General features: G+C 54.9%; 2 protein-coding genes across 3 annotated transcripts in view; one reads left to right on the top strand and one right to left on the bottom strand.

The window, feature by feature from the left end:
• The first annotated feature begins 137 nt into the window (after positions 1-137).
• Positions 138-7,720, top strand: LOC103294655 (NADH-cytochrome b5 reductase 2). 2 transcript variants are annotated; one of them, XM_008151073.3, is made up of 9 exons: positions 138-215; positions 1,252-1,398; positions 1,632-1,704; positions 2,758-2,864; positions 3,118-3,247; positions 4,033-4,116; positions 4,817-4,902; positions 6,592-6,691; positions 7,294-7,720. In XM_008151073.3, exons 2-9 carry the CDS (start codon positions 1,318-1,320, stop codon positions 7,464-7,466), a joined length of 834 nt encoding a protein of 277 aa, XP_008149295.1. In that variant the 5' UTR covers positions 138-215; positions 1,252-1,317; the 3' UTR covers positions 7,467-7,720. The 2 variants fall into 2 exon arrangements, with proteins under 2 accessions (XP_008149295.1, XP_028015706.1); XM_028159905.2 differs by having other exon boundaries at positions 170-297.
• A 3,349-nt stretch (positions 7,721-11,069) lies between these two features.
• LOC103294656 (liprin-beta-2) overlaps positions 11,070-20,094 on the bottom strand; it is a 77,233-nt gene continuing 68,208 nt past the window's right edge. The window contains exons 16-24 of the mRNA XM_028159909.2: positions 19,856-20,006; positions 19,458-19,569; positions 19,093-19,181; positions 18,657-18,779; positions 17,325-17,450; positions 16,437-16,625; positions 15,350-15,520; positions 12,768-12,833; positions 11,070-11,425 (exon numbers count right to left, since the gene is read on the bottom strand). Coding sequence (XP_028015710.2) covers positions 11,354-11,425; positions 12,768-12,833; positions 15,350-15,520; positions 16,437-16,625; positions 17,325-17,450; positions 18,657-18,779; positions 19,093-19,181; positions 19,458-19,569; positions 19,856-20,006 — 1,099 coding nt within the window. The 3' untranslated portion in view covers positions 11,070-11,353. The remainder of the gene's footprint in view (positions 11,426-12,767; positions 12,834-15,349; positions 15,521-16,436; positions 16,626-17,324; positions 17,451-18,656; positions 18,780-19,092; positions 19,182-19,457; positions 19,570-19,855; positions 20,007-20,094) is intronic.

The following is a 20,094-nucleotide window of genomic DNA, read 5'->3' as shown; positions in this document are numbered from 1 at the left end:
GGCGCAGGGCAGGTGCGGGGCCAGAGTCACGCGAGAAAGAACCTTCCAACGCCGCGCCTCGGGCTGGGGGCAGGGGTGGGGGGTCACCTGGAAGGGCGCCCGCCGCGAGCCGCCGCCGGTCAGGGCACGCGTCGCCCGGCCCGCCCCTCCCCTCCCCTTCCGCCGGCGTCCCTACCTGTCCGCGAGGCTCGGCCGTCGGTCCGGCGGAGCTGCAGGTCGGCGGCCCCCAGTCAGCGGGCCCGCGGGGTGGGGACCGCGCACCAGCTCCACTTCATCATGTTCGGCGTCTCATTCCGGGTGGGCGCCCAGGGCAGGGCGGCCGGCGGGAGAGGCCGCAGACCGGAGGCGGGCGGGCGGGGGCCCGGGAAAGCCCGACGGCGTCCCCGGGGTCTTACGGGGGGACGCGGAGAGGTCGGGAGGCGGACGTCAGCCGCGGGCCGGAAGGGGGGGAAGCGGGTGGAGGGGGCACGCCGCGCTGGACCCGTGCGGAGCCGGCGAGGGCGTGGTGCGTGCGGGGCGGGGCATCGGGGCGCCGGGCGTGAGAAGTGGGCCAGCCGACCTTTCCTGAGTCTGGCCCGCGATCGCCTGGGTCTGCAAAGGGGCAGGCGGGCCGTGCGGGGTGGAGTTGGAGGCAGGGCGGAGGATGACAGGGGAGTGCTGTCTCCTCCTCTCCTGCCTTGGAGGTGTTGGCGTGTCCCGAAAAGCTAAGATCACGGAGCACCCCAGCTCCTAGCCTAAACTGGATGCTGGGAGCAGTGGGGGAGGCGAGCCCTCCCCTGCCCAGCTCTCAGCCAAGATCACCTCTGGAGGATGCCACACCCAGGCTCCCCCTCTAGTCCTGTCTTTGGGGGCTGTGGCCTTCATTCCAAATTGTATGTTAGAAGCAATGCCGTCAACTACTCCACCTCCAGGAGGGGACTCCCAGGGATGGCACCCTTGGCTGTAGCGAGGACGGAGGAAGATGGGCAGGAAGGGCCTGGCAACATGAGCACTCCCAGGCCATCTGCTTGGCGTGGTTCAGGAAGCCTGAAACATGCCACCTTGTCTGACCTGCAACTGACCCCATCCCCACTGGGTCCCCCCTAGACTCAGCCTGCTTTCTCGTTTAGTGCCTTTCCCTCTGCCCAGTTTCTTTCAGGCACACCCCAGCGTTTATGCACTGGGTGTGGAGAAGGCTCCTGTGTGCCTGAGAACTGTCCTGCCAAAGGCAGGCAGGACCTGAGGTGCCCTGCTCGCATTGTGTCTGGCTAGGACCCGTCCCTGCTCCTTGCCGTCGCCGTCATTGGGCTCACGGTGCTTCTGTTGGCCCTGAAGAACATGAACTCAAGGAGGAGACAACTTACCATCACCTTACAGAACCCTGAAACCAAGTATCCGCTGCCCCTGATTGAGAAAGAGGTAACGGGTCAGCCCACGGTCAGGAGGTAAAAGAGAGGATCGGCAGAAGGGTGGGGAAGGTGCTGAGCTGGAAAGGCAGGGCTGTGGGGCAGACATTTAAGGCCTCCCCACTGCCATTGTGTGTGTGTGCACCTGGGAAAGCCCCAACTGGGGCTCCTATCCCAGGCATCTGGGCTCCCCAGCTCAGCTTCTAGAAAGCTGACAGAGCCTGCCTTTGTTTTCTGTTTTATCAGCAAATCACCCACAACACCAGGAGGTTCCGCTTTGCACTGCCGTCAACAGAACATGTTTTGGGGCTTCCTGTAGGTGAGTGGTGTTTGGTTTCAGGCCTCCTCAAAGATTTTGGTTTATGTTCCTGAAGGTACTGGAAGGACTGGCCCCTCCAGCGCCCCTTCCCTCCGTTCCCTCCTCCTCCTCCTCCTCTTCTTCCTTCTTGTCCTCCTCCTCCCTGTCTCTCTCCTAGTTTCTACCTCTGTCTACATACCCACTCCCTTTCCTGTGTACAGTTTCTACTCCCTCAGACACCCTGGCACAGAGCTTCCTCTGGCTTCTGTCTCTGAGCATCTCTATGGCCACTTCTGCCTTCACCACTAATTGCTGAAGTCTCCCTGTTAGATCCAGCAGAAATCGGAACGGCCCAGCCCATCATGTGGCCTGGGGTGTAGTTGCGATCCGTAGATCTCTGGCCACAGCTGGTCCCTTCAGTTCCACCCTGGAGGGGCAGGATTACATGGTTCAAAACGTCACTGCTGCCCCTCAGCAGAGCCATTGCCCAGGAAGACACAGTGCTCTTTCTAGAACTTCTGGTCTGCGGGTGTCCGAATCCTGGGGCTTTGCATACCTGTGAGCCCAGGCGTTCTCTGTGCCAGGCAACAGGTTGCAGCTGAGGGGGGCTGTGATTCATTCGCTGACCCCAGTGATGCATCCAGTTTAGGAAGAAATGACTTCGTGATGGCAATATATCTTGCTTTAAAAGGGACACACCCCTTTCTGTAATTTTTAATACTCAGCCTCCAACAATGAGCTCTTCCTGCTCATTTGACACAGTGAGCCCACACTAGCAACAGGTTTCCTGTGAGTGAAGCTGACAACTACACTATGATGGAGGAGGGCAGGGATATGGTCCCCATTCATAGGGATGCTCAGAGAGATGACATGACTTGCCCAGGGTGGCACACGGAGTGACAAGGACAGGCCTAGGATTCACACATCTGCACTGGGGCTCCTTCCCTGCTTGGCCCTCCTCCCGTGCACCCTGCCCCACTATGCACCCACCTCCCTGAGGCTCAGTCCTTTAGGGGAGTTCTGAGTCCTATTTAGGCTGGCCACGCCGACTTGCCGTTTGATGCCTTTTTGTAGGTAACTATGTCCATCTCTTGGCCAACATTGATGGTGTCCTGGTGATCAGAGCATACACACCTGTGTCCAGTGATGATGACCAAGGCTTTGTGGACTTCATTATAAAGGTAAACGATGCCCCCCATGTCCAGGTGCCTCACCCTCACAAGCCTATTAGGGTGGTGGGGTGGAGAAGGGACTCTTTCCCTGGACAGTGTCCTGTAACAGGAAAGCCGTTGACCTGGTGAAATCTCCGGGTTGCTTAGAGCAATTGTGAGTGCAGGGCATTTTCTGCATGGTTTCCAACAGCAAATGCATAAGTTGTGTGCGGTGGTGGCCTCGGGTCTGAGGCTGTGAAAACCAGGCTGCCTTATTTTTCAGATCTACTTCAAAAATGTGCACCCGAATTATCCAGAGGGAGGGAAGATGTCTCAATACTTGGACAACATGAAAATTGGGGACACCATTCTTTTTCGAGGGCCAACTGGGCGCCTGTTCTATCATGGGCCAGGTACTGGGGGTTCACCCTGGGCCTCCCATGGGGAGGAAGAAGATTCCTATGGTAGTTGCATTGTTCTAGAAAACGCCTCAGATTTGAGTCACATGGATTTGTACTTAAAGTCGTCACACATTCATTCACATACCATTTCACAAGACTGTAGGCGCCATCCAGCCAGGGGAGTGGTTGGGTGTTTCCTCATCACTGTATCTCCAGCACAACACCTGATGCATAAAAAGTAACCTGCTGCTGTTGGAAAACGGATGGATGGAGTCCACACTCATTCATTTACTCACGTATTCGTCACTCACTCGCTTGCTGCTGTGTGAGGCTCCCTATCCACTATCTAGTGCAGGGGCCCTCAAACTTTTTAAGCAGGGGGCCAGTTCACTGTCCCTCAGACCGTTGGAGGGCCGGACTATAGTTTAAAAAAACTATGAACAAATTCCTATGCACACTGCACATATCTTATTTTGAAGTAAAAAAACAAAACGGCAGAAACACCCGCATGTGGCCTGCGGGCTGTAGTTTGAGGACCTCGGATCTAGTGGAACCTCCCTCCTTCCTCAGAAGAAAAGATCCGGGGATTCCCCGCAGGGCCCAGACTCTATTCCCACTCTGTGCACGGGTGCACCGGGCTGGCCACGGAAGTTGCCCTGGCTTCCCCTCTGGCTTAAAAGGGTGCAGCCACGTCCTCAGATGGACGTGCCCCCGGGAAGGCCCAAGGAAAGGCAGTGCTGTTTTGCAGGCTCTCAGGCAAGGACTCCAGAAGTGAGCAGTATCCTCTGTGTTTCCAGGGAGGTTTTCAGTCAAAGCATACAAAACGAGTAAGCCTGAAGAAAAACGAGCCAGTCACCTGGGAATGATCGCTGGGGGCACAGGTAAGAGGCTTCTGAGGGCTCATCCTAGGTGAGCCCTGAGCCATTTCTGACCTTGGAGTCCTTGGATCCTAGAAGGGGAGATGTGAGTGATTCCTTCCCTGGCTGTTTCAGACGGGAATGTGGGTCAGTGATAGGCCTTGGCCCTGACCCTGTGCACCCTGCTCCCCTTCACCAACACAGTGGGGGAGGCCCAGGAGTCCGGGGGAGCCTCTGAAGTCAGGCTGGGAAGAGGCTGAGGACCAGGCAGGGCAGGCCCACACATGGTCACCCAAGGACTTCTAGCTCCAGTTCAAGCCTCACCCCCATCTTTTGACATGAATTTCTGAAAGAAGAGAACAAACATGTAAGGAGAACTACAACTCGCCAGGCAACATAATAGGCACTTTTAAAACTATTACATTTACTCACCGTGAATTCTGTTTCACAAACGAGGACCCTGAATTGCTCAGACAGGTACTTGAATCACCCTGGTCAGATAGCAAGAGAACTGGGCATGGAACCCAGTTCCCACACCAAAGCCAACACTCCTTCCATCTGGCCATACGAAAATGAGAAAGGGAAAACCAAAATGAAGGGCAGTTCCCCACTGTGAGTTTTGGGGACCAAAGTGAGAAAAGTAGACCTGGGGTCCAGCTGCTACAGACCAGGGACCGTGGGCAGCCGCGAGGGCAAGCTGGCCTGCCCGCAAACTGTGTTCCAGGGATCACGCCCATGCTGCAGCTCATCCGCCACATCACCAAGAACCCGCGTGACAAGACCAGGATATCCCTCATCTTTGCCAACCAGGTCAGTTTTGCTGAGTCTGCCCTGGGCTCGCAGGGGTAGGATGGATGGAATGTTTGCTGAACAGGGCTCTGCATTCTCCCCTCCCTGCACTGAGCCCAGGCCACTTGGTGCCTGCGGCTGTGGGCGGACCAGTGGGCTGCTGGCGGTGGAGAAGCTAAATCCTGGCCTGTTTTCCCATTTGTTGCTTTTTTAAAACTCTTGTCTCCCCAACCAGCCTAAGCACTATGCTTTCCTTTCTTTCTTAGTACTTAGTTCTACGTTAATCAGAGTATCAAATCATAGCAGCGCTCCATGCAAATTTTGGAATATACAGAAGCATATAAATATTTGACATATTGTCTTTTTTTCCTCTACACGCTATATATGTATTTACAGTTACATATATATAGTTTTGTTTTTTTTAGTCAACATTACCATACAGATATCTTCTTCTCATGAAAGCTCTTTATAAATATTTTCATTATGGTCTATATCAAGTTGCACCATCTTTTACTAAATCTTCTACATTCAGATTGTTTTCAGTTATAAATGATGGTGATAAATAATTGTACCTCAACTTGGTCACTTTTGGATTATTTTCTTAAACAGAATCCCAGAGGTGGAATTATGAGGACCAGAATGATAACGAGTTTTAGGACTCCAGGTCTCTGTGCAACATCTCCGAGCCTGTGACAAGTTTCTTTAGGCTTTGGCTTGCTTTTCCCCACATGAGGCTCCAGCCTTTGTTTTTCTCTTTAGCTCTCCAGTGCTGTTTATAATATATGTATATATATTTGTATATATATATATATATATATATATGCGTTTTCTAGAATATATATATATATATATATATATATATATATATATATATATATATAGCGTAAGCGACCGAGTGGTCGCTATGACGTGCACTGACCACCAGGGGACAGACACTCAACGCACAGGATCAGGCTCCCTCCTGTCTGGATTGGGCCTGTGGGGATTGGGCCGAAACCAGCTATCCGACATCTCCCAAGGGGTCCCGGATTGTGAGAGGGTGCAGGCCAGGCTGAGGGACCCCACCGGTGCACGATCCGGGCTGGGGAAGGATGCAGGAGGTTGGCCAGCCAGGGAGGGACCACGGGAGGGCTCCAGGGCATGTCCAGCCCATCTCGCTCAGTCCTGATCCACCGGACCACAACAGCAAGCTAATATACCGGTTGGAGCATCTGCCCCCTGGTGGTCAGTGCACATCATAGCGAGCTGTTGAGCATCCTTAGCATATCATTAGCATATTATGCTTTGATTGGTTGAATGGACGACCAGACACTTAGCATATTAGGCTTTTATTATATAGGATATTATATATCGCTGCCTTAGCCCCTTCCATTCCCTGCAGAAGATCCTGGGCCCACACTAAGCTCATTTCAGCTGGGTTTGCTGAGCCTGGTGCTCAGTGTGGTTGTGGGAGGTGGGGCTGGGGCCTCTGAGGGAAGCCACCCCACTGCTGTGGAGCCACGGCCTTGCAGCTGGAGGCAGTCACCCAACTGCCCAACTCCTGCCCTCACAAGAGAGGGTTTGTTGTGCAGGAGCAGGGTCTGTGGGGAGCACTCCAGCTAGAGTTGCGGCAGCCGGGCCAGGAACATGAACATGCTAACCCATGTACTCCATCTGAGGGATAAGCAGGAAGTCTCTGGAGGGGCCGTGCTCAGGCTGCTTCCTTTCTAGACAGAGGACGACATCCTGATGAGAAGGGAGCTCGAAGAAGTTGCCACAACTCACCCGGAGCAGTTCACCCTGTGGTACACCCTGGACAGGCCTCCTCTTGGTACGAACCCCATTCTCCCCACCATGGGTCATTGACCCACCTCAGGGCCGAGTCCCTGGGGGCGGGGGGGTGTTTATTTGGACTGGGGGGCTTGGGGATTGAGGACTTGGGCTCTACCTCCCATGGAAAATTCAGGAATTTGAAGAAGGGAGGATTTGGAACGACCTGCTTGCAAAGGAAGTCAAGGGAAGGTGTCCGATATCGCAGCAGAACTTCACACACTGCACTGAATATCAGGAGGGACACTGAGGCACTGGGCCACCCTGAACACCTACCCCCACCTTGCACTCCGCACACATCCCATGGAGGCGTCAGATACACTGCCTCTAATACGGCCACTGACCCCTTCTCCATCCTCAGCCGTGCTTACGGCAGGCAGACTCCAGGTAGAGGCCTCAGAGCCTGGGATCTGGAGTAGACTGCGGCCTGCCTGGGGGCCCCATGTCCTCTACTTCTCCGCTTTCTGCAGAGAACAGAAGTACACACTTCTGAGTCTTTGGGGAGCAGCCTGGCCTCCCTCTCCCTGGCTTTAGGGACAGCAAGAGGCCTGGGGCCAGGGTCTCCCCCTGGCGCCTCCCCAGCTCTCCTCTGCTTACCCTCAGGCTGGACATACAGCTCGGGCTTCGTCACCGCCGACATGATCCAGGAGCACCTCCCTGCTCCCGGCAAGTCCACGTTCATCCTGGTGTGCGGCCCACCACCCCTGATCCAGACAGCCGCTCACCCGAACCTGGAGAAACTGGGCTATTCCAAGGACATGATCTTCACCTACTAACACTCCCTTGCTCTTAGCAAATGTCCCTGGTCCCTTCCATCTGGCTCACAGTGAGTTCAGCATCACCTTGTTCAGAAGTGCCTCAGGGCACCCTCGGGCTCACTGGAGCCCCTCTCTTTGGGGTGGGCCTAGGAAGGGAGTAAGGGGCTGGAGACAAAGTGGCCTCGGGAGCCTCCTTGCCTGGGGAGGCTCGGAGGGACTTCATCCTAGGACCTTTCCCCTTGGCTCAGTGAAATAAACGTCAGTACAAAGCAGATAGCCCATGGAGTGTGGCTCTGTGGGGGACCCGCTAGGCACTTAGAAGGCCCTGGCCTGCCCTCCATGTGCACTGGCTGTGTGTCCATGGGAGGGCAGAACTGGCAAAAGTGCCAGGGCAGAATTTCGGAAGAATCCATGTGGGGGTCATGTCAACTCCCAGTAATCTCTTTTGACACCCTCCCCCATCTCCACCCCCACACACGTTTGTTTTTATAATCCTCACTCGATATTTTTTCATTGATTTTTAGGGAGAGTGGAAGAGAGAGGGAAAGAGAGAGAAATATCGATGTGAGAGAAATACCTTGATTGGTTGCCTCCTGCAGACACCCTGACCAGGGGAGGAACCTGCAACCGAGGTACATGCTCTTGACTGGAATCGAACCTGGGACCCTTCGGTCCACAGGCCAATGCTCTATTCACTGAGCCAAACTGGCTAGGGCCACAGTGTTTTGTTTTTAAGGTCAGACCTATGAGAGGGCTCAGGCACCCTCCCTGAGCACCCGCCCTTCCCATGCGGGAGACCCTTGAAGGAGGAATGGTGTTAAGTACACACATGCCAGGGCAGTGGACCCACAGGGTAGGAGGGCTCCAGGGATCCTAGACCCCCTGCACTTTGCACAACAAATGGAGGTAAGGGGTGAATTTTTGCTGGCATCCTCTGAATGCCAGGCCCTGTTCTGGTGCGGTGGGTAGGGGTGGTCACAGACAGAAGCTTCCGAACCTGCAAACAAAATGAGGTTCCAGAAGCTATTCCTTACATCCTTCCTATCACTAACCCCAAAGGCTACGAGTGCCCACCTTGCCATCTGACGCTCATGGCCAGGACGTGCTCCTGCTCTGTTACCTGTGAGGGGGTGGAACCCCTTCTGCACTTGATTTTGTATAATTCTCATAACAAGGCACAGAGTCTGCGGGGATACTGTTCCTTAAGTTATAGATGAAAAGGAAACTGAGCCTCAGAGACAAAGTTACTATCCCCAGGTCATTCAGCCAGTAGGTGGCAGAGGTGGGCTTCAAACCTGGGTCTGTTTAATCCCAAGTCACTCCTTCCTTCCCTTCTCACAAACACTGGCATAGCAGCAGCATTGCCAATTGATATTGCTGGACTTCTTATTCAACACATATGTGGTAAGTTAGGGGGAGAGGGAGGGCGGACTACAGGAGAGAGAGGGACACCGCTCTAGGGAACAGCTTTGTAGCGCCCACAGGATGGCCCCCACGGGGTACCTCCCAGCGGGCTGGTGGGGTGGGCCGCTGGGAGGCAGCCAGCCCCATTCCTCTGCGTGGTCAGCGTGTCCTCAGGGAATCCCCTCCTCAGAGAAAGATACTCTGCTGAGCACTGCATGATGAGTAGATCCTACGCTGGGATATTTTTCTTAAACACAAATGTTACCTTGCTTGTCTCCTGCTTTAACCTCTTCCTCGTCCCCACCTGGCTACCTGGGTCTCCAGAATAAATTCCAGGGCCTGGCTTACAAGGCCTTTCCCGATGTGGCTCCAGCCGGCTCACCAGATTTCTCTTTCCCCCGGCCTCCCACTCTGACCCCCTTCTCTGGCTCGGCAGTTCTCAGCTAGAGGGGATCTTCCCCCCAGGGACTATTTGGCCGGCTTGGGAGACAGTTTTGGCTGTCACAGCGGGAGAAGAGATGCTATTGGCACCTAGAGGGAGGCCAAGGGCACAGCTAAAAATCCTAGGGCACACAGGACAGCCCCCACCACAGTCAATTATCCGGCCCCAAACGCAGCAGTGCGGGGCTGAGAAACCTGTCTTCACACGACTTCCCAGGGTGTGCTGAGATGCTTCAGGTCCATCTGTGCCTGCCCCCTTGGCTCGGTTGGGGAACCTGCTTCATCTTTCAGAACTCAATGATCACCTCTTCCTTGGAGCCTTTTTGGTCCCGGCCCCCAGTCCTGTCCTCCATCTGAAATGAGAACTTGCTGTTGGGGCTGTAGGGACTGCTACTGGCGCCCCTGCAACACCAGCACTCTCCTGTTTGAGACTGGCCTGTGTGCCCTCTCGGGACCGTCTGCACCCTTAGGAAGGACCTTGGCGTTCATGCCTGTGCCTCTAACCCTCCTCAGTCCAGCACGAAAGGCCCTTGACCTGCACACATGAAGGAGTGTGTGTGTGGGGGGGGGGGGGGGGGTGTGGTTTGCAGCATGGATCTCCTGTGCCCTGTGAGGACCAGGATCGGGCCATATAATGGGCGCAGAGCCCACCCACAGCAGGTGTGCGGTGAGTCTGTGTTGAGGGTGGGCATGGTAAGGGAGAAAGACCACAGGTCACTTCAAGGTGAACCAGGAAGGGCTCGACCTCAAGGGACACAGGGGCCTCCAACCGGAACACCGGTGAAGGTTTTCCTGAAGGAGGCCGTGTCTTCCGGGTCTCAGCAGGCAGGATTTGGCTTTGTGACGGGGACTGGGAGAAAAACACATCCCACAGTGAGGGGAGAGTGAGACGGTAGCGCAGGCGTGGACATGGGGTCCTGAAGGCTGAAGATCCAAAGGGCTGGGGCGCTGACGAAGGCTTTTGAGCTCTCATCTGTGGTAATTCTGGAACTGAGGAGTCGTTAGCCAGAAGCCAACAGGCTTAAAGCAGTGCTGTGGGAAGGTCACTGGGGAGGAAGCCGAGAGGGGACCAAGTAGGAGACCAGCTGTGGAAATCAGATGAGAGGTGGGACCTGAACTGGAGCCATCACGGGGGCGGGGGGGGTGGGGTGGGCGGAGGCCAGTTACCAAGGGCGGAGACTGGCTGGGAGGGGACTGTGGGGCAGGGGCATGGGCTCTCTCCTGAGGTGGGAGCCGCCTGAGGTTCATAGGCTCCTCTGGAAGATGGAGTTGCTTTGGCAACGAGATTCCCAAGGTTCTTCCACTAGGGCCAGCTGTTTGATCAGACAGTTGCAAGTTTCTTCCACTAGGGTGAGCTGTTTGATCAGTTGCATCGGAGGCTGGTGAGGGAAAGGCTGGAGGCTGGGGGAAAGGGGGTGGCTGGGGAGGGGGAGCGGGGAGGGTGTGTGCATGCTCTGCTTGCCCAGCTTCACCGAGAACCTGAGACAGGCTTGCTTTGCAGTTGAGGGTAGGCTGAGGGCAGCCAGGGCTGGGAGGGAGTCTCACTGCTCCTTTCCTCTTCGCACCCAGATCCCTCATGGGACCAGATTCCTGTGAGTGGGAGCAGGTGCCTCTGTCTGGCAGCGCCCAGGGAGGGGCCCTGTTATCCCCTGGCCCAGCTCTGGCACCACAGCGCACTCAGGGCGGTCTCAGCACTTTTCCAGCAGAGCCTTTATGCGCGCCCGGCCCCGCCCCTTTGGTAGAAGAGCCTCCCGCGTCTCTCCCGCAGTCCTTGGCCACCAGGAGCAGCTGCGTCTGCACCCACATCTCATTGCCTCCACACAAAAGTGGTCGCAGCCACGTATAAAAGTACAAAAGGTATAAAAGCTGTGGCGAAGGGCACAGCACTGTTGAAAATGTGGGGCGCTGGGGCCACCTCTGGACACCAGTGTCCTGCCGCCAGCACCCATGTCCGAGGTGCCCGGCCTGCCTCAGCCTGGCTCTGCTGTGGCCGTGTGCCAGCCCCCCACTGCAGCAGAGCCTGGGATCCACACGCGCCTCTCCGGCTCTCCACCACGAAGTCATCTCCAGTCCTCAGAGTTGGGAGCAGCCAGGTGGGAGTCGTTCAGCATCTGGTCCTGGCTCAGCATGGTCTGAAAGGTCACAGCCGAGGGCGCGGTTGGACGGGGTTTGGTCAAGGCCACCCTACTGCAGCTATGTGGGAAGCAGCGGGCACTGGGGGTGGTCCCACCTGACCCTATAAGTTCATGGTGTCCCAGGGACCCTGCGTATTGGGTCAGATCAGACAGCATGATCAAGATGATAAATTGCTCATACCTTAGGTCAGTGGTTGGCAAACCGCGGCTCTTGAGCCACATGCGGCTCTTTGGCCCCTTGAGTTTTTAGCAAAGGCCAGCTTAGGAGTACCCTAATTAAGTTAATAACAATGTACCTACCTATATAGTTTAAAAAATTTGGCTCTCAAAAGAAATTTCAGTCGTTGTACTGTTGATATTTGGCTCTGTTGACTAATGAGTTGGCCGCCCACTGCCTTAGGTAAAGCTGCTATTTTCAAGGCCACCAGAAACCTATTAGAGGTGAGAAGGGCTGGGTGGAGTCATTTAGGTGTGTGAGCCAAGAAAAAACAATTGAATAAAAAGGATCCTACTTGGATTCAGGGAGATGCCCTCTGCCCCGATCACTCCCTTGAATATAGCCTTCTTAACCTGTCTCTATGGGAACCAACAGGACCTGAAATGTATGGAGCCCCCACAATGTGAAGTGGGGATAGCCTTTTCCTGCCTGTTCTAATCTGCCTGTGCACCTTGCAAGGAGGCTAACTTTAGCCTTGCTTCACAGAAACTGAACCAGGGCTCGGAGGGAGAATGACCTGCCCGATGTCCCAGCAGGGGCATGAACCAGGCTAGCCTCACTCCCGGGGTGCTCCTCTTCCTGAGACCAGGCTGCCTGCTGGGCACACCAGTATGTGCTCATGTGACTTGATATTCAGGATGTCAGAGGCATGATGGGAAATATGTGGGTCTCACGGGCAAAGAGGGTAGAATAGTGTCCACCAGGCCAGAGGTGAGGCGGGGCATTGGGCTGACTGGGCAGGTGACCAGAGCTACTGAGCATCTCGGCTTCCTCACCAGCTCCGAGCCTGGGAAGAGGACCTGAGGCCTGGCATGCTTTACCTGGTTTTTTGCTCGAGGTCCATAACCCTCCCCAGGGCCCTGAACTGCTCAAGGCCCAGCAGCAGGCCCGTGGAGAAGGCATGTGCACCGCCTGCTGCCTAAGGGCTGGCTCAGGTTCTGGCCCCAGCGCCCAGCACCCTCCTTTGTTCTCTCTGCACCGCCACCTCCACCCCGCCTCAGAGCTGCTGATGACACTGGCTCTGGAGTGGGGACAGGGCTGTCCCAGGCCTTGTGCACCACCTCACCAATCTCACGGGGGCTCCCAGCACCTGTGCTACTGTGGAGAGGGTCCGGGTCCTACCGTGAGGCGGTGAATGTCTTGGGAGAGGAGCCCTATCTGCGTCACAGTGCCTTCCGAAGGTGCCATCTGTAAAACGGGCAGCAGCCCCGTCAGCACATGTGGACTCCACTCGTGACTCACAGAAATGGCATGCACTTCTACAGCTCAGGCATGCTCCCCTCGGGGTGCGGACAGGTGTGGGCCAGGCCCTGAGAGCACATGCCACCTCTGTCCCTGGGGAAACACGGAGCCTCCAGTGTCCCACACTGCCATGCGCATGCTCTCCTGGGTCCCTATCCGGCAATAGTTCCAAGGGCACAGACAGGGCCTGCCAGCAACAGCCCTTTCCTATATGCGCAAGGCTCTTTCCAGAGCGGAGAGGAAGGCCTTCAGGATGCTGAATACACTGGCGATTTCTGGCACCCATAGGACCCCGGACACCAATGCCCAGTACAGGCACAGGGAGCATCCTCAGGGAGCTGCCCATGGAGCTTCTTCACACCAGCACACCCCTCCCCTCCCCTTCCTGCCCCTCCTCCTCTGGTAATGCTGGCCCACTCCTCCTCCCTGAAACCTATTTGACACTGTAAATTTGGAAGCACCCTCTGAGGGCATCATATGTGACCCCTCATTTCACAGGTGGGAAAATGGAGGCCCACACGGGGATGGAGGCCTTGCTTGTGCCCACACAGAGAATTAGTGATATAATTCCATGCAGTTTGAAAACAGGCACATGCAGGGATACCCTCCCCGGGATGTGATAAGAAGTAAGGGATAGCCCAGCTGGTGTGGCTCAGTGGTTGAGCATCAACCCATGAACCAGGAGGTCATGGTTCGATTCTCGGTCAGGGCATATGCCCGGGTTGTGGGCTCGATCCCCAGTAGCAGGTGTGTAGGAGGCAGCTGATCAATGATTCTCATCATTGATGATTCTATCTCTCCCTCTCCCTTCCTCTCTGAAATTAAAAAGAAAGGAAGGAAGGAAGGAGTCAGAGCCTGGAAAGAAAGAAAGAAAGAAAGAAAGAAAGAAAGAAAGAAAGAAAGAAAGAAAGAAAGAAAGAAAGAAAGAAAGAAAGGAAGAAAGAAAAAGAAAGAAAGTCAGAGCCTGCCCTGACTATGGTTCTACAACCGTGGTACCCAGGGACCAACCTTGAGATGCACCTGCCACACAAGGTCCCAGGCACTGGCATCAAACACCAGCCATGCCAGCTGGTGAGCTTGTCCATCTCTCACTGGCCGAAGTGAGGGGAGACAGACAGAGGCCATGGCCTGAGGTTACAAGTAGTTTAAGAAGCAAATCTGAGCACTGGCTCCATCTGGGACAGAATCAGAGTGTCCTCGATGGGGTCATGAGGCCCCGGGACACCAGACAAGTCACAATGAGGCTGTTAGGCTTCTGCAGATGAGGCTCCGGGGGACCCAGCAGAGCCAAAAGCTGCCCTGGGCCAGCTAGAATCTCCTGGGCAGGAGCCCAGGCGTGTCTCTCACGCAGTCCTTGGCCAGACAAAGCCAGTCTGGAAGACCCATTATCAGTTAGTCAGCCTCTAAATCAGGAAGCAGGTCTTTGCAGCCCTGCCAACACAGGCGGACCAACCCCCACAGTGGCTAGGGGCCCAGCTGGGCCCATAACAGAGAAACTGGCAAAGCACATGAAAGAGCAGCAAGTCCTTCCAGCAAGGCCGCCTTCTTGTCTCCCCACCACCTCCTTCACTGGGTGGCCCACGCCGCTGAAACAGAAACCAACTGTGGGGTCTGCACGTGAGATGTGACCTACAGTCAGGACGTGTGTGAGACACGAGGGGCATGGAGCCTGAGACCACAGGGCCACAGGCCTCCTCTGAAGGATTTGGGGTGAGGGGTGGGGGTCCTTCCCTGCCCCTCCCTCTTGTCCATGACACTTGGCAGATCCACAGTGTGCATGGCGAGGACCCGTCTTTCGGCTGGGTGCCGCTGGTGGTCACACCGTGCAGGGGGCAGGACTCATCTCCAGATGTGCTCGGCTCTCTTCCCCACCAAGACTACAGACGTGCTGTACGGTTAGCTTTCCACATAAATATCGTTTTATTACCAGGAGGAAGCGACCACCTCTGTAGTAAGGCACAGCACAGGGACATTGTCATGGCGGCAGAAAACCCTGCTGCTGTCCCTTGGATCACGGCCAAGACTGTGGCACAGGCCTAAGGCACTTGAGATTGCCCTTCAACCGAAGCACAGTGGACGGGCCCGGGAGTGAGCCCCTGGCGATGGTCCACGGTCTCAGGACCTGTGTCCAAGCTCGTATATTTCCACGGGTGCTGAAGATGGGACACCGAGAAGTACTAAAAATGTACAGGCATCTGTTAGTGTCTTTCCCCCTGAGTGAGAGCACCTTTGGCAACCGTTCCCAAAGTCTGGCCCCTCAGCAAAGGTGCGACTCCATGCCCTGGCCACCCTCGGGGTTCGAGAGACAGGCCCAGGGGAACACGATGGCTGAGTGTTCTCTGCGAGCCATGCACACGCACGGGGGTGAGACGCAGTTATGTGCTGACACACACGGTGTTACTGTGAGTTCTCAGGGTGCACAGAGAGGACAGGTGGCAGGGGCATCAGCTAATCTGTCCCACCTGGTCCAGCCCATCCACTTCGGGGGCATCGAGTGGGCTGAGGCCCCGATAGCCACTGTAGACCCTGTCACCGACACTGTCACTGGGCTCCATCGGGCAAATGTAGTCCGTCGATTCGTCGAACTTCTTCTTCCTTATGTTTCCAAAATGTGAGAATCCCAGTTTCCTTGGCTAAAACACAGCAAATGCAAGATTATGAGAAGATCGTCAAGCTGGTGTGCAGGTCTGACTGACCACACCTTACACGGCAGGCCTCTGAGGAAGATGCAAGGCAAACTGCTCTGGAAAAACTCTCTTACCCAAACAGAGCTCCTGTAAGCTTTATCTATGCTGGGGAAAGACCAACAGGTAAATGATCTTACGTGGAGTGCTGCCCCCTCAAGACTCCGCTCCTGAGACGCATGCCTGCTGTCCCAGCAGGGATGCTGGCATTGCCCGGGGACAGGGATGCCTAGAGGCCCTGCCTCACCACAGCTGCTGGTGCCACATAGGGGAGCTCTCCTTCCTTCCACTTGCCCTTGTGGAGCCACAGGGGATAGGCCTGGTGGCCCTCCTTCCCCTCTCCAGCGGCACCCAGCAGTGTTTCTGCTGCTCCCCCAATCACACTTCCTGTCCTGCTCCCTTGGCGAAGGAGGTCTGGGAAGGACCTGGTCTGAGGACCCTGTGGCTCAGACAGGTCAGATGGGCTTGGTGGCATTCTGAGAGCCCCAGTGAGTGGTGCTGGTACTTGGACAACCTCGGGACTTCTGGATAACTATGTGCCAGCTGCCAAGGGGAACACTCCTGTGGCACAAAACTGGGTTTGACTGCAGGGAGCTCAGGCCCGGGAAAGTGAGTCAAGGTAGAGGACAAGCTCCTAGCCTCCCGAGAATAACTGCTTCCTGCACGTGACATCCATGTAAAGCAACCTGCACTTGGACTCCAGAGTGGCTGGGAACTAACACGCTAACAGTGAGACCACAGCAGAGCTGAGAGAGCTCCTGGTCCAGGTTGCACGCACTGGGTTGGCCCCGGGTGCTGGGTCACTGCTGTACAGCATGAGGGCAGGAGGAGGGCCGCTGGACCGCCGCAGGTGTCCGCCACTCACCCGGACCTTGGCTGTGGTGGTCAGTGGTGTGTAAGCTGGTGAGGTCATTTTCTCCCGCTTCTCCTGTTCAGCCTCAGGACCAATCAGAGCATTAAATTTGGTAGTTAGGTGGCGTCTGAGGAGCGTCTTTTGTGGGGGGATATTGAGAAGCATAGCCAGGGTGTCCCCAGTGAAGCGTGGCTCCAGGATCTAAGAAGAAACCAGACAAACCACCCAGTGGTGACGAAGGGGCTCCAGGTGATGACTAAGAAATGCGCTCCCCCCACCCACTGCGGGCCTGGGTGCACCTCCAAAGAAGAGCTGAAGCTCGCACTTGACCTGTGTCCCATGCCCCTCTTTACCTGGCCCAGAGCCTGGCTTTGAGCAGACACTAGCACAACTGCTGACTGATCATCTCCTTTTCACAGACGAGCAGAGAACTGTGACCTCTTAGATAAGCACACCTCCCAGACTCCACTCTGGTTGACATCCAAGCCACCCTTCCTCATTTCCCTGCTGGCTTTGCCACTTGACAGATCTGAGTGACGATAAGGACTGTATCACGGCAAGCAGGAAGCTACATTTTGAGGAGGGATTGGCTGTCCTCTCTGGCCCCCATGTTCCTATAGGAGGAGGTAGAGCTGAGGGCTGATTCTCACACAACCCCTTTCCCTGGAACCCTCTGGTCTGTGGCTAGGGAAGTCCTTCTAGGGGACGTCTTGCTTCTATGAGGCATATTAATTCTCAACCACAAATTATCAAAAACACTTTGAGATTTCAACTTGTACAAGGATTTCAGGTGAAATATCAAATATTTTTACTAGGTCTTATGTCTAGCCCTTAAGAGAGCAATTTCTGAATAGCCCCGTTTTCACTGAGGCAGGTGGGCTCATCCAAAGAGCCACTCACAATGAGACCTCCATGGACGCCGCTCCCACGAAGATTGGGTGCATACTCCGCCAGGTCCACGGATCGTAACCACTCCATCACCCTGTGGTTGGACCATTGCACAACTTCTGAAGGAGAAAGGTTACCCTGTGACGGAGAAGAAGAATGACGAGATTAGGTCTAACAGACCCCACCATGGTGCTCTGTGGAGCATCCCCCGGGAATGAGCCCGCCCCGGCTGCCTCGCCACAAGTCAAGTCCCATGCCCCAGGGACTCAGGTGGAAAGACCAGTTGCCCGAGAGCGTTTCCAGTTTCCAGGAAATGGAGCTCTCATGGTATCATGCAGGATATTCTACACTGAGATATCCGATTCCAGAATCCTGTTATTCCCTAGTTCTCTGGTTAACTTTGGAAACAATAGTCCCCAAAGGCACAGAGTCATTCATTCAGTGATTCAACATAACTTTAAAGAGGACTGTCAATTATGAGCTGAGTGTTTTATAGACAAAAACATCTCCCTGGGGTGGCCCAATGTTTTAGGAGAGCACACATTAAGATACTTGTGCCTAAGTGCCCTCCGGTGGCAACGGGTCTTCAAAATACCCAGCATGTGGCTGTCGTATAGAAAACTTATTTGCTGAACAGGGAAAAAATAGGCAATGGAGGGTAGGGGTAGGCGTCGTTAGTCCCTCAGAAAGCCGAGTAAATCTTAGAGCAGTTAGACTTAGTTCCCAGGAACATGGGAGACATGGTGTAGTCACACCCCGTTAGCTTCAGGGCCCACCAGGAACTCTGAGGTTCACAGAACATTATCAGGGACTTCTCCAGAATTTGGGTTGCTGCGTTTAACTACACAATTTATTCTCTAGAAAAAACCTGCTCATGGATCCCCTGTGCACCCAAGACTGGAGGTCAGTTAATTTCATATCTACCAATAGGGAGATCTAGTCCAAAATGTCTGGTTCCTTATGAGCTCCTCATCTCCTCTTCTCTGCCTCCTTTGACACCCATCTTTCTGTTTTGCCTCTTCCCTCCCTCTCCTTTGCACATTTCCTTATCGCCTTTCATTATTATGATGGCTGTGCAAGACTTGCTTCTCCCGCCCTCTGGCCCACAGCGTGTGTCTCCCCAAGGGAAGGTGGGAACTTGAAGGTCTGGTGGCTCCTTGTGGGGCACAAAGCATAGACCATGGAGTGTCTGAGGCAGCACAGAGCACTAGCAAAGGAAAGAATCCCCAGCACCATGGTCCGAAACGCAGGCAGTTCGTGATGATGTTACTCTTGTTTTCTTATACCCAATCTTACAGATGTGCTGGCTCCGCGCTACCCAGATAGGTATGCTCCAGCCCTCACCTCATCAGCTGGCCGCCGGTGCAGGCAGTGAGGGTTGAACTTGTTGACGTGCAGCACGTGAATGGCACATTTGATGCTGAGATGATGTAGTTGGCTGGTGACTTTTAAGAAGAGTAGATCATTCTGGAAGAGGAAAGTTTTGGTTGATGAACCAGAGTTTCCAAAGTGACAAAAGACCCCCTGAGGTTTCTTCTCAGACCTAACACAGACAAGCCAACCACATCTCGGCAGGTGCACATGGACACACCAACAGCTTTTCTTAGCACAGTGGTTCGGACTTGGCTACTTGGCACCTCTTATGTGACAAACAACATGATTTTCAGACCGTAAGAGTGTGAGGGAGGTGGTGGAATCAAGTTTTAAAATAGCCACCCCAGGGACACCTGAGCTGAGTGCTCACAGGGACGAGTGAACTATTGAAAGGAAAAACCCTCACCACAGTCAGGTATTGCAGCATGCGTCCATCAACTCTGGATTCATGAAACTGGTCTTTGTATTGGGGTAAGCCAATATCATCAAGCCAACCTGCAGAAACAGGAGGAAATGGGTGAGGTAGGATTCGAGAGAATGGGAGAATGTGGGTGCCAAAGGGAAGGGGGATTCGAGAGAATGGGAAAGTGTGGGTGCCAAAGGAAAGGGGGCAGCAGATGCTCATTTTGGAGTTCCGGCTGTACTCCCCATAAGGTCTAGTAATCCATCTGCCTTCCCCAAGGAGACAGCGTCTTTGAGACACACATTCCCAGGGAAACCGTCTTCCCCGAGGAGCTGCCAGAGACATAATGCACATAAGCCTGCCCTTACGTGTCACCCAGATGTGATCCAGGAGTGCAGACTTCTCCTCCTGCTTGGTGTTGATGGCTTTTACTGCTAAAACCAGCTTCTTCCTGTGAAGAGGGTGCTTAATTCCCAGCTCCTGAAATTGAAAGATGAAGACAGATGTGAATTTTCGGCGGGCAGCTTAGCCTTCAGAGGACGCTGTGTCTGGGTGGAGATATTCCACCTGGGTGGCAGCGGAATCCTGCACAGCGACAAGGGATCAATTTGCAGCAACAGAGGGAGTCTGGGCCTGCTCTGTCCACTCTGTTGTGTGTGGAGCGGGGGGTGGAAGAATGGGGGTCCGGGAGGATTGGGGCACCTCACCTCCAGGCATCGGTTTGGGGAAAGATGGGAATCTCCTTGCCCGGAGGCTCAGCTCTTACCTTTTCCATGTCCTGAGGGGTAGCGGTCAGTAACGTGTGGCCAGAAGTCACCCACTGCCTGGCAAAGATCACGTACTGAGCCAGGCCGAAGTCCTCCAGCCACATGCACACGCGCTCCGTATTCCACTGGGCGAAGGGGGCATTGGGGTCACTGGGAAGCAGGAAGACAATACTGCCTGTGAGTGGGGGGTCCGAGGCTCCATCTGAGCCTCACAAAGCGGGGGACTATGTTTTAACAA

Source organism: Eptesicus fuscus, chromosome 13, assembly GCF_027574615.1.
Source record: "Eptesicus fuscus isolate TK198812 chromosome 13, DD_ASM_mEF_20220401, whole genome shotgun sequence".
NCBI lineage: Eukaryota > Metazoa > Chordata > Mammalia > Chiroptera > Vespertilionidae > Eptesicus > Eptesicus fuscus.
This window is presented reverse-complemented; position numbering and strand designations above follow the sequence as displayed.

Excerpts from the sequence above, each read along its gene's own strand:
- LOC103294655 (XM_028159905.2), top strand. The coding sequence starts at position 277 with ATGTTCGGCGTCTCATTCCGG. Across the intron at positions 298-1,251 it reads TGTTCGGCGTCTCATTCCGG|GACCCGTCCCTGCTCCTTGC; the intron begins GTGGGCGCCCAG and ends GTGTCTGGCTAG. Across the intron at positions 6,692-7,293 it reads CCTGGACAGGCCTCCTCTTG|GCTGGACATACAGCTCGGGC; the intron begins GTACGAACCCCA and ends GCTTACCCTCAG.